Source organism: Nymphalis io, chromosome 22 (genome assembly GCF_905147045.1).
Source record: "Nymphalis io chromosome 22, ilAglIoxx1.1, whole genome shotgun sequence".
In the NCBI taxonomy this organism is placed as follows: domain Eukaryota; kingdom Metazoa; phylum Arthropoda; class Insecta; order Lepidoptera; family Nymphalidae; genus Nymphalis; species Nymphalis io.
In genome coordinates, this window is record NC_065909.1 from 7,081,939 (window position 1) to 7,095,926 (window position 13,988).

Here is a 13,988-nt window from a genome sequence, read left to right on the forward strand (position 1 = left end):
TACAAAATAGGGAAATAATATGTAAGTAATATTTAAAAAATGCTTAGTATTGCTATGTAAAAGAGTAAAAATATTTAACCTTTTTAATGCGAAAAGTTTTTTTTTAAATCTATTTCTTAATTAAGGACGTGCGGCAGTACAAAATTATTGCAAGAATAATTTGTGAATTGACGTGTTTATGAGAATGTTTTGTTAGTATATGACACACCTTAAAATTGCTTTATAGTTTTTAACATAAAAAAGTTTTGCCGACCGAGATTCTAAATTTTACAGGATAAATTGATTTAGGCCTTTTCCTATAAAATAATTTATAACAAAAATGTTAATTTATTTATTATATATATATATATATATATATATATATATATATATATATATATATATATATATATATATATATATTTATTTAGTTATTATCAAAAACCCCATTTCATTATTAGTCATTTATTTTTCTCTTAGAGTGATATTAGAAAGTTTTTTTTTAATTAAAATACTACAAATAAATTAAAATTACAACCTTAATATTGCACTGTATTCCTTACTCCGCAAGCCTATTTATTTTATGAAAGCACCCAAAGTGTGATTTTTAGCTAATTTAAAATAATTTCAGAACTGCATATGTATGTCATATTATGTATGACCTGTGTAGAAAGCTAAAAAAACACCGAGTAAAGATTAATACGAAGAGATATAAATTAAAAATTTATTATTATTTATGGCCGGCAAAGCATTTTTTATTCCTAATAGGTTTAACATACTACAATATTTTATCTATTTAAGATATCAAAATGTATTTATTTTGAAATGCTTAGAAATGTTAAACATAGTTAATAAATTTATTTTTAAATATTAAATAATCAAAAATCTTTAACTGAAATAGCCAAGATTATTAACACCGCAATCTTTTTTATTTACCAATAAAGAAAAAAAATATTTTTACATTAGTAAAAATATTACAATTTTTACATTAGTATTGTAAACATCCAATAAAAATTAAGTGACTTATCTGATCTGTGGACGAAAATTTAAGCTTCAATTTTGCTGCCTGAGTCGTGGATTGCGTGGACATTGCATCAGATGCCTTTGCCATGGGAGGTCCCGAGCCAGGATATTTGTTAGGCAGTATGGACACTTCCATTCGTCAAAGCTCAATGCTGAAAAAAAAAACAAATATATTCGCAACAACAATGTTAGGTACACTTTGAAAATATTTATTTCGGTTACTTATAACAGGGATTTTTGATATAACACCAAAACAAGAGAACCGAAAATAAATTCAATATATTCTTTATAGAACACCAAGACTTCAACTAAAATATACTTTGATTTACAAACACTGCATGAAGTGCAACATCTTATCAGCCTTATCGCTAAAGCGGCGATCTGCAGAGGACTGACATGTGAGAAGGGTATATTTTTAAATAAATTATTACCGACATTTCGAAATTATAAAATACAAAGATAATTACAATATAGGCTAAACATAATATGTAATGAACACAATAATGCATATAAAATATACATATATAATTTAATAAAACTGTCCAGCTAATACGATTGTTTACTGTGTTAAGAGTTGTTAATAAATATGTATATATTTTATAAGATGTTATAGATGATACAGGGACTTACGGATGCAGTTGACGTGGTAATCGCTCTCATCAGATCGTAGCGCTGCGCCACATTTTTGACATGCCTTCCAGAGACCCTCGCTAAGCGAACACTCCTCTACAAGTAGTTGAAATGACAATATTTTAAGATAGTGTTTTTTTTTTAATTAAAAATTAAAAATAATTCTATCAAAAACATTAATTATTTTCTTAGTAGAATACACATTTGAATTAATGATATTTCATTTCATAGTTTGATTGTGGCTTAAATCTACCAATATTTTTATAAATTTGTTTTAGAACTAAAGTTATTCGATAAGTATTTATAGAAAAAAAAATGTATAAGCGATAGGTCATGAGAATTATCACCCAATAAATGCGCGTGTAGAACTCTCGCTTCGAGCGCGAGATGGCAGTGCGGGCAGCGCGCGAGCAGCACGCAGCGTCGCCAGTAGTGCGCCTCCAGTGCAGCCGCGCGCACGCGTCGACCGCACCACGAACACGACGTACTGGCAAATTATGCTATCATATTCATTTAAATATTATTAAGCTCTGATATTAAAAACACTGTTTCAATTTTTAAGGGCCCTGTGCTAGCCCTGATCATCAATCCATTTACCACCATTAGTTCTCTGTATTGCAGTTAATCTAAATTAAGGTACATAACATCTTGGATCCCTGGTTGGAAGCACGTTGATGGTGTTGGGAGTGGTTTCTTCTTGAAGCAATGCGAGTGTTTATTGACTTAGAATGCCACTAAAAAATCTGATAGTTTTCAAGTGGTGTTCAAAGTCTATAAGCACTTGTAACGTTCGTCTGCCTTCCTAAAATAATTATTTAAAAAAAAAAGGGAAAAATTGGAACAAAAAAGGCAATATAAATTACAACATTAGTTTCAACATCATGTACATATATGTGATAACATTTGCAAAACAAAGCTTCCGCGACATTATTAGGCACTAACTTGCAAACCGGTTCCGGAGTAGTTTCGCTACTAGCATCAACACCGACCGCTTCGTATCCTTCAAACTGATGTTCACTACTAGACATTTGCTGCCTCCTTCCTATAACACGTTCAACATAAACAAATATAAGAACATTTAAAATACATGTATTTCGTCTGATCGTAATATTTATTTGTTACGTTCTAGTTCATTATTAATTTTCACCTGGACTATAATATCCGCTTTCATCCATTTGACTATGTTCATCTAAATGCAAGTTTCTAACACCCGCCACCAGCTTGGGTGACTCCAAGCCTACATCTCTAAAATAATCAGCCTTAAGTTTAGGTGAATCAAGACTTCTACTATCTGAATCACATCTCAAATCATTCCTAGACATCTGCGGGGAGTCCATCGGTAATGAGTCCATACTACGGAGATCGTTCTTTGACGTCTTCGGTGATCCAATTGTTGGGGAATCCCTGTATTCTAAGTGTAAAGGTTCGTAAACAGTCGCGGGTCGTTCTTTTAGTTGAGGCTTAGAGGGATCGTGGTCGTAGTGAATCATGGAATGACGATTTTCTATATTTCGATTTGCTCTACGGTATATAACATCATCAGTATGTTTTTCTTCGAAATGTACCTAAAATATGATGGATACCCTCTTATTATATATGAACTTACTATTAAATATATTCAAATGAGAATGATAAGTTGCGAAATTACCTTTTCACTACCAGTTACTGAGGATCTTGGTGAATGTTTAGGACTGACTGCGCTGTCAAGTCTCAGTTTATTATAGCCAGGAAAATTGGTGCCCTCTTTTGACTTCACCGTTGGTGTATACTTCTTAGTAGGAGACTTTTTTAAGCTGCTTTTAGTTCTCGATGTTGTGAAACTACCGCTTAAGCTTGATGGCGCTAATGTACCTCCACTTGCACTTGATTTTAAGCTATATGAAGATGTGGCATCTAATGATGACGTCATGCCAAACGATGTGCTCATACCGCTCACAGTTGTGCCACTTCTGGTGGAGTGACTAACGCTCGCTTCGAGATTTGAATCTGCAGTTGATTGATCCCCACCATTGAGTATCTGTTCTTCAGTTGGTGCCTGATTCAACATTTTCTGTCGAATAAATATTTCTTCTTAATACCACAAATATATGAATAACCAATAACAATAAGATTTTAAACAACTGTATACGTATTTTACTACTAAGTAACAACTCTCCAACATTTAATCAAGCTTACGTAATTTTTTTCTTTTTTTAATTTTAAGTCAAGTTTTGAAACAAATTAGTACATATTGATACAGTATACACAATAGGTACCTGCATATCAATTCTATCAAACTGTTGAAATAGATGTCTATAAATGAGATTTCGTCTTGTAACAGCATCATCTGGGGGTAGTTGGGCTCTCACAACTCTTGGAGATCTCGCATAAGCAGCTAAAAGTATACGTTCAGCGGCAGCTCGTACTGATCCCGCCGCATGCTGAGCGCCGGCTGCGCCACATTCTGCTAGGCGACGAACCGTAAGACCGCTTTAAAAAAATTAAAACAGATCATGAATAGCACTTATTAGTTCTCTTGCCAATGCTTTTTAATAACACATTGTCTGTGAGAGATCACTGAGTAATAGGACCTTTCACCTTTTCTAAGTATTTTATTACTCTGCTGCTGCTTATGTATACGATGTGTAATTAACCATAAAATAATTATAATATATAATATTGAAGAAGATGGTACGACTGAATGCGGAAGGCAGAAAACAAGAAGCCTCGGCGTTTCTTGGGAGGTATATCTACAACAGTGGATAATTATGACGGATGATGAATATTGCTAGCTATAGAAAAAAATCACAACGAAATTGAAACATAAGTACCGTCAATAAAAAAAATGTCCATCGAATTAGCTGATGTGGATTCATAACGAAATCGATTTGGTTTGGTTTTGGTCAATTAAGGTTATATTGTCAAGGATCGAAGGTATATCTAGTCGAAGTAATAGTATAAAAACGTTTGAAAAACAATAGCTTTACTGTAACATTTACGATTATTATCATTTTATATGTAAAACATTGACATTAAGATAACGTGATCTGCCAACGCAGTACCTACGCAATCCTCTTAATAAAGTCATGAATATATAATTCCATTTTTAAAATCTATGACGTCAAATTTTATTGTATTGTTGTTTATTTTCGCTTCAACTTACATCGGGGATATAGCTCAGTGGTAGAGCAATCGACTGCAGATCGATAGGTCCCTGGTTCAAATCCGGGTGTCCCCTACTATTTTTTTAAATTAAAATTTGTAATACAGATAATTAATTTACTTTTTCTTTATTTGCAATAATTAAATGCATATAATAATTATCTATAACAATTCAGAAACTATTAGAACAAAAATGTTATTGTTATAAACGAAACCAATGAACGAATATTTTAATTATATAAAGAGTATTGTGAAAGCCATTCGTTGTTTTTTGTTATCGTATATGATTATAATAATGTGGGTTACATTATTAATCTATAGGAAAAAGACAAACACATACATAAACATATTCATCTCACATATACAAACGTCAATCCAGTTAAAGGCAAAAGGTAGCGAAAAAGAAATATATCGAGCGATGAGACCTTGAATTCAAGGGTTACATATTCTTGTGTCTTGCAACACATAACACATACATAACACGGACGATATTTTTATTACTAGCGTGGGGTATTAACTCGCTTGGTGTGAGTTTTGAATCATTTGTATTTAAGTTAGAGATTTTGTATTTAAATGAAATGTAGGTCTCGTGATTTATTTTTAAAAATATATGACCTAAATTAGAAATCCGAGCAAGCAGCATCTTTTAGATTATTGGATTTTTCTGTCAAAGATACTCAGTAGCAGCTCAGAGTCCGTAAGTTTTAGAGAAAAGCACATGGGGTGCCTAGCTACTCCCTTTCCTATCACACGCGGGCGAAGCCTCAGTCGGATACTAGTTTTATTATATTATTTTGATCCTTTCGCAATTACGAGTATAACCGGTTCAATTCAACATGACTGCAACTTTGTGTTTTTCAATGAGAAGTCTGAAGATCAGTTAGCGTGTTACCGATTATATATCGACGAATAATGGGAGTTATGTTAATAAATAATGAATAAAAAAAATATTATAATACCAATATTATATTATAATTATCAATATAAAATATTATTATAATAATCGTGGGGAAATCTGCACATGAAGAATGAATTGCAATGAATTTCACCCGCAACAGCGTGCTGGATAAGCACCAAACCATCTCTTTAAGAACCCTTTGCTCAGAAGTTAATTAAGGTTTATTTACAAGGTACTTTTTATGTTATAATTATTATGTTATAATCATTATGTTGTATTTGAGCATTCTGTGTTTATGTACAAAAGTTGTGCATTATGTCCAGATTATATTTTATATTTAATAACCTATGTAAACTTTTTTAACACCTATTTTTATAGAAATAACGAGTCATAATTAACACTTGCCTATTTTTATCTGTTGAAATGCCATGACTCAGAATGAGTTGTTCCAACATTTGGAGACGAGACAGGGCGAGCCGAGGATGCATGGAAGCAGCTACAGGACGGACTAGTTGTTGCGGTATCAAATGAAGACTCCTGAAATCATAATTGTGTTTTTAAAATAAGAACGTCTTTAATTTACTAATGCTGTGGCTTATGGTGCTATGCGAAATGTACTGCTTTATATATACAACTGTTTATTTTTATTTTATTAACTTATTAGGTAATTGGCTACTTCTTTACCGGTGTTTAAATATTTATAAAGTTAAAAATAATATCATAAGATCTTTCAAATTTTAGCATTCGATAAAAAATTAGCTAAATAATAATGATAAAAGGTGCAAGAGATCGAAGAATTAAAATCGTATGGTTGTCCTTTTCTTTTTCTTTTTTTTTCTGTCTCGTCATTAATATATTTTATATTAAAACTAACCTAACTGGCGGACAGTCTGCGACTGTGAGCACTGTGTGCTGTGCGGTGGAGTGCACACGAGGTGCGGGGTCACCGCAGGCGCGAAGCAGTTCTGGCAATAGCTTCTCAAGACAACGTCCTACTTCTGCTGCGCAAACTCTGGAATTGCTTTCTTATTACTATTTTCTATATTAAATGAATACATATACTTGTTAAGCGGTGGTAAGCGGTTGTCTATGTGGAAAATGATTTGTCTTCTTCTTTCGAATCTCAAATTACTGATAACAGAAAGAGTAAAATTTGAGTTTACTGTTTACTCGAAACCTTTAAATGTATGCCTTCGAAAGTATTATAATGAAATGTTTTTTCAATCTAAATAGTTCTTATTTCATTAATTTTGTTACATACATTTTAGATATAGATATATTTTTGTATTAAGTTTTTTTGAAAGAATAATGTGTATTTTCGAATCATTTCACATGTTTTATTTCGTTATTTAAATTATCATGTATGAAATATTAATCTAAATGGAATTTGTGTAGGATATATTATAATGTTACAAGTATGCAAAAAAACATTGACATACTCTTTATGTAAATTATAAGAAACATAATTTGTTTATTTATATTCTGTTATATTACCTGTCGGGTACAAATTCTTTAAACAAAACTCTAACGACTTCATTAGCTTGGCTATACACGGAGAACACTTTATCTCTCAGCGCCCTTTGGAGTAGTGTTGCAGCGGCCCTCGCGGTCTTGTTCGGAGAGGTCTTTGTACTGCCATTTGATGGAGACGTCATTTCAGTTCTTAGACGAGCAAGACCCTCTTCTTTATCCAGATAATTTTTAGAGAAGAACTTTTCAACCTTTAAAAAAAACGTAATTGTACTTTTCAACGGTCATAGTTTATATTAGTTTATATTTATTATTTAGGTTCGATAAAGTTGTACTCGACTCGAGTACAACTTTATCGAACCTAAATAAATAGGTTTTGTATTTGTGTTTTTGTATATATAATTTTTTGTCTTATTTGGGGATTATTAACCAAATAGTTACGGAATAGTAATATTAATGATTAAATTAAATTATTATAAATATTTATGTTTATTATATTCGTACAAATTCTTTTTATCGGTCCGACCTGGTTTCAACCCAGGTCCTCGGTATCTGCGGCCTTATATAGCCACTTGACCAACGAGACAGCTAAAAGTTATACAACCCTAGTCATGTTAAATTATTAATATTCATTTTACATATACATAAGTGTCTATATTTTGCTATATAATATTTATTATCTTTAGTCCGCATCCACTGAAAAAATGACACAAAGTTTTTCTCGTAATGTCAATGTAATTCACTAAACGTAATTCACTTTCTTACCAAGGGATAACCGAATATAAGTATCGGAAGCGCGGCTTGCTTCCTCTCGCGCTCAGTGAGGCGGTGCGGAGCGCGCGCGTGCGAGGACGCGCTGCCGCCGCTGCACTCCTCCTCGCGGGCCTCGCGCAGGTATTCGTTGGTATGGGAACTGTTGGGTTCGGTTCTAAAGTCATTTAGAACTATATGATACGGTGCTGGTGACATACAGGATCGTGGAGTCTTGGCGGTATTGTATGGATGATGTGTATAAAAATATCATTTACTTGATCACAAGATGAGAGATCATGTTTCCAATAGGACTTTGCGTTTGGCTAAAAGCTGACATATAAATATGAAAGTGCTTTAAACTTTAACTTTAAAAGAGATTTTTATAACACTTAAATAAAAATGTACGATCTTTAATCTGATTAAATAAACAAGGCATTGAATACATATTCACAGTACATACTGTCTTAAAGCTGGTAACAATCTTTCTTCGTAAGCTTCAAAGGTTGACCTTGGGCCTGCACTTTTGTTTCTTCGCCTTACGAGAGTACCTGAAACATCAATAACTGTTATAAAATAATTAAAACTAAGAATTAGTTATATATGCATACTTATATAGTAGGACACATTCAGGAGTTCTCATCTATACTGAGCTTACAAATTATATTTGGATAAAATATTAAAAAGCAATGTAATTTAAGATCATATAGGCATATCGCTAAATTGTGATGATGTCCTCCTAACCGATTCACGGCAGAAAAAGACCACGGCAGCCAATCTCTGGATTAGCGAACTGCGTGGGACCTATTACATGGCACAAGTTTGCGCAAACACAGGTGCACTCGTATTCCTTCAGTCTCATAATCCGATACGAACGGAAAGAGGACAGACGCAGGACCGACGGCCTTACTTTTTTTCCGAGACACGGGAATGTACACATTTTTATCTTCCAGACTCCGGGCTGCTACTGAAAATCTTTGAAAGAAAAATCCAATAACTTTTTATCGGCCCGACCTGGGGTTTGAATCAGTCATTAGACAAGATCAAAAATCATATAACCATAGTCAAAATTATACAACAATAATAGCACTGGAGAGTGCTGTTTTATTTTTGACTGTCGAGAAGAGTTAAATAGATTAGTTTGTGAATTTATTTACCGTTTGCAGCGTTAGGTGTTATGCTTCTTCGAGGACTGTCTGTTTCTTTCCTCAATTCTTCATCTTCTTTCTTTTGTATTTCTTGTTTATCTTCTTGGACCGGTTCGATTGACTGGACAGGTTCTAATTGTACTTCTGTATCATCTTCTATAGTTTGGACGGGTGACTGAAATATATAAATAATACAAATAAAATTACAATTGTTTATTATTGGCTCAATATGTAGACGAGACAACAATTAGTATGTATACGAGGACTACTATTCAGTAGTAACTTTAGTTATAAAATAGTAATAGTTTTTTAGTTAGAAGGTGACTATTATTTGATTAAAAGATTTTTTTCTATGTTATTAGGGAATTCAATAGTTTTCAATACTCACAGCAGGAATATGATGACCATCCATATCATCGACACTATTGAATTCATCTGGCGGTTCCGAGAGGTGTTCTATTGGAGGCACTGGTGAGGGGATGTCAACACTTTGTATTCCGGCGGCGACGGATGGCGAGAGATGGTGAGAGAAATCATACGCTTGAGGCATAGAGGAATCATTGCGGGTATCCGGCTGAAATTGTATTACAATATTTTACTACTATGGCATAATTATAACTGAGCTAAACCCTGTTTTTATAAAGCGAAGGCCAATTATAATATCAAATAAATAGCCAATTAAACAAATATATGTCGACTCTCCCTGACTCTCATGTCCGCCTCGGCCACCCTACATATCCTAGATGCGACGATATATATATATGAAACAAGAAAATTCAAAACTTACGCCTTCATCTTCAAACAGTCTTCTCAACTCAGGATCTTCCTTCACTCCAATGAGAGCATCTGCTATTCTATCCCTCATGCGTCTTGCCAATTCAAAGTCATCTCGAGCTGCAGCTGTTCTTTTGCGGAGTCTCCATCTCCCAATCCTTATTCCAGCAGCAGCTAATGCAGATCCAGCAGATTTTAAGCGTCTTGCATATTCGAAGCGTTCTTCTGCGAATTTAATAAATGTATATAATTTTTCATATATTTAACTTAATTTTAGTTAGTACAGGCTTATACTATTTTATACAACGTGCAGAAAACATACCTGACACTATACATATCTATCACAGATATGTTTTCACAGTACATTATAATGTATATTGTTAAATTACTGTTTATTTTTTATTTTATTGTCATCATTTTATCATATAAGTTGGAAACATGTTAATAAAAGTTAGCGTTTAAGCCAATTCGATAAGATGTTATGAACAATTCAATATACGACCCAGTAACGACTACTAACCAGCAACAGCGGTTTTTTTCTTCCTATCTAAGCTGCGCACAAGATCAGCTATTTCATTGTCGACATACATAACAAATGCCAGATCATCGTACGGGGAAAAGCATACTTCAGCTTTCTTGAGTGGGGGCGATTTGTTGGTATCTTCTATTTCATCACCAAGGACGTTAACTGCCATTAATGCTACCTGCGGAATTTGAAGAATAAACATATATAACAGCGCAGCAAATTTTTTTGCTATCATTTAACAATTTAACAATCTCAAAATCTGTTTATATAGTGGATAGGATTTAAATCAAACTCCACAGCCATTCTACGACGGTTATAATACCTGTAGGGTAGAAAAAACCTGTTATTTTTTTAAAGTTTGCTACAGTTTGTCTGGCAAATATTGAAGATGAATCTGACACAATTTATATATTTATATAATATTTAGATGTATTTACTTGGTCATCTTCCTTTGACGGTGGATGTGGCCCAGACAGTCGGAGCTTTACAAATCTAGCAATAGTTGGTTCGGGGAGTGCTGCGGATCTGAAAATGATTTATGAAATATTTAATATTATATTCTAACTAAGCAATAAATAATTATAATTCTTTACATTTTATTTGTTTTAATAATTGACGTGCTTAAAATTAGACGTTTTTTTATTATCATACTTTTATACTGAATCTTATACTTAGTTGACTAGTTAGAAACTACACCAAGTAACTAGGTGGTAGGGCGTTGTGCAATCTCGTCTGGGTCGGTACCACCCACTCATCTGATATTCAACCGCTTAACAGCAATACTTGGTATTGTTGTATTCCGGTTTGAAGGGTGAGTGAGCCAGTGTAATTACAGGCACAAGGGACATAACATCTTAGTTCCCAAGGTTGGTGGCGCATCGGTGATGTAAGCGATGGTTACCATTTCTTACAATGCCAATGGTGGCCGTGCTCGTCCGCTTTCCTATTCTATAAAAAAAAAAATTGCCAATGTCTATGAGCGGTGGTGACCACTTAACAACAGATGACCGATTTGCCCTGGGCGGACCTACCTCTTTCATAAAAAAACTGGAAATTATGAGCAGCAGATAACCTTAATTCTCTTGTTCGTGCCTGCGGGGCCGGTTTGGCAAGAGTGACGCGTCCGACGCTGGTGTAAGTTGCTCCGCATGGTGTTGCTGCCCCTTCGGAGACTAATCCGCCGGAGACCAATACCTCCACGCATGCCGCTAAATGACAATACAGTTTTTAATGCCCTAATGTTATGTAATTATGTATATAACTATACACATGTATGTCCTGATATGAGCTGATATTTTTAGCAGCATTATAACTCGAGAAAAGTTAAAACAAGACATTGTTAACTACGAAATTGTGGATGCAAACGATCTAAACAACGACGTAAACGTATCTACGAACTCGTAGAGTTAACCATTTGTTTTCATTGTTACATAAATTGATAGCAATATCTAACTTATACTTATCTACTTATATTTTACTCTCGAATTGTCCAAAAAACTTTTTCAACGGATCACAATCAAACAAAACTCTCGCATTAATAGATAAGTCGTAGCCGTTGTGCTATTGAGGCTTAATGGTTTAAATTGAGCCTTTGAAATTTCAACATAATTGTGTGAGTTATCTAAAGAATCTATATATAATGCGTACATAATCCGCTTATGTGCCATTCACCTATGTATGTAAGAAACCTATTATGTAAGAGAACTTGACACTCGATCAACGTTATTTTAATGCGTGTATTCTTTAAATAAAATAATTATATTATCGAATATTAAATTTGTTCTTAAAAAAACTTAAGTTCTCCCCGAAAAGTATCACCCCTTTAACACATGTGGCCGAATTACACCCGACAAATGATGATTTCCCCACGATGTGTGTGATGTGTGTTGAGTTTATAACTCAATGGAATCGGTCCGAATTTGAAAACACAATTTTATTTAAGATTAATATGTTTTAACCACTTGTAACCTAGGCATCCTTATCGCCTTATATTTAGACTTGAAATATAGACAAATAAACGAAATAAATGAAATATTATTTGGTATTGTATCTTACGTATAAGTTGATGATGGGCGAGTAGCTGAAGCTTGTGTATACTGGTGACGGCTTGCAGGCGGAGGAGTAGCTCGTGCGGAGGTGGACCTGAACTCCTCCATCCTCGGGCAGCTGGTCCTTGTGCGTTGAGCTCGCATGCTGGATAGGAGCTGTCCTCGCCTTGAAAAATATTACGTACGTTTATCATGCACTTTCATACATTTCAAAATCGTATATGAATTTTATAGAATACATTTTCTTTTATACTCTTATTGTCATTTTTTTTTATAACATTTAAGCTACCAAAGTAAAACGAAGAAAATCGATTAACAAGCGAAGGAGAAAAGGGTACTGAATTGCGACGTTGATTTAAATTTATAGATAAATACGTCTGTATATTTGTTCTTTTCTTATATAAATGTATTAAGTTCATTTTTGTTTTTTATTTCAATTTTTTTTTCGGAATTAATATCTAGGGAGATACTATACTTAATAATATTTTATTATAATCTACACACGCAACATAAAACAGAAGCATTTTAACTGTTAACTGTAACAGTCTGTACTGGCATCAACACAAACTTGATGCAAAGATGCTTAGAAAAACGTATTTAATTTAGTTTAGAACTTAAATTAAATAACTATAATTCACAATTATTCTCCATCAAATAATTTATGAATCTGAATAAATATTTTATTTTATTATAAAGAATAAAACGTAACAGAGACGTGTGTATTATAACTTTCCAATTCAAAGTTATAAGCTTCTAACTACAGGGAGAGTTATAAGTTCTATTGAAGTATTGATTACAGCGGCCGTCGAGCTTACTACTTAATATTGCAAGGCTTGTATTTCATTGAATATTAGTATTAGTCAAGCTTCTTAAACATTTACTATTGTGTACTAAATCACACTTATTGTGGTTCTATCTAATTCTTTAGCTACTGACTTTTATTAATATATATTTTTTTAAATTTTTAGTGGGCATTTACGTCGCGAACGCAGTAAGTATCAAGTCAATCAGACCTATAGTTTCGGAAATCTATTAAATATATCTGAATTGCTAGTAATTTTTTTTTAGGTAATAACTGTGAAATATTAATTAAAATATTTAATTAACAATAATTTTATACATTGCGGTAGTATATTTTTGAAACAAAAATCATTGTATATTTAGACAATTTTTAAAGAAGTATTGAAGTGAAGAATACGGAACAATTTTTATACGTCAATATATATTTCCTCCATATATTAAATATATTAAATTATTTTCATGCAATATAATAATTTTTAAAAAACCATTATTATAAATTTATAATTAGTTACAAAAAAAATATTATATTACTGTTATAAAAAAATTGCACTTACTTGTTGCGTAAACGATATGGAATGGTATTCGCTTTGGCATTATCCCCGCAAAGCTACCTGCAGACTCTAATTACAGCAATCTGCACTCCCATAGCTACGCCGTTACTTATTTGGGTCAGAAAGCAAAATAATCCATTTTAAACGAAATTAAACACTTTTTTAATTAAAACCGTTGCCTACATTTCACTGATACTAAAATTAAATAATTTATATGTAAATATAAACAAATATTGTTTTAAATAATTG

The 13,988-nt window shown here is 33.0% G+C and overlaps 1 protein-coding gene and 1 non-coding gene across 2 annotated transcripts; one reads left to right on the forward strand and one right to left on the reverse strand.

The window, feature by feature from the left end:
* Positions 1–998: 998 nt before the first annotated feature.
* Positions 999–13,988, reverse strand: LOC126777294 (centrosomal protein of 104 kDa). The gene is made up of 20 exons (XM_050500306.1): positions 13,743–13,988; positions 12,395–12,553; positions 11,412–11,547; positions 10,777–10,864; positions 10,334–10,517; positions 9,827–10,038; positions 9,428–9,613; positions 9,049–9,214; positions 8,355–8,442; positions 7,907–8,054; positions 7,166–7,392; positions 6,546–6,683; positions 6,077–6,208; positions 3,888–4,101; positions 3,281–3,682; positions 2,780–3,197; positions 2,575–2,674; positions 1,980–2,119; positions 1,633–1,728; positions 999–1,154 (listed from the first exon to the last, which is right to left on the reverse strand). The coding sequence occupies exons 1-20, from the start codon at positions 13,780–13,782 to the stop codon at positions 1,033–1,035; spliced, it is 3,396 nt and encodes a 1,131-aa protein (XP_050356263.1). The 5' UTR covers positions 13,783–13,988; the 3' UTR covers positions 999–1,032.
* Positions 4,778–4,849, forward strand: Trnac-gca (transfer RNA cysteine (anticodon GCA)). Its single transcript has one exon. It is a non-coding gene; the product is annotated as a tRNA-Cys (tRNA).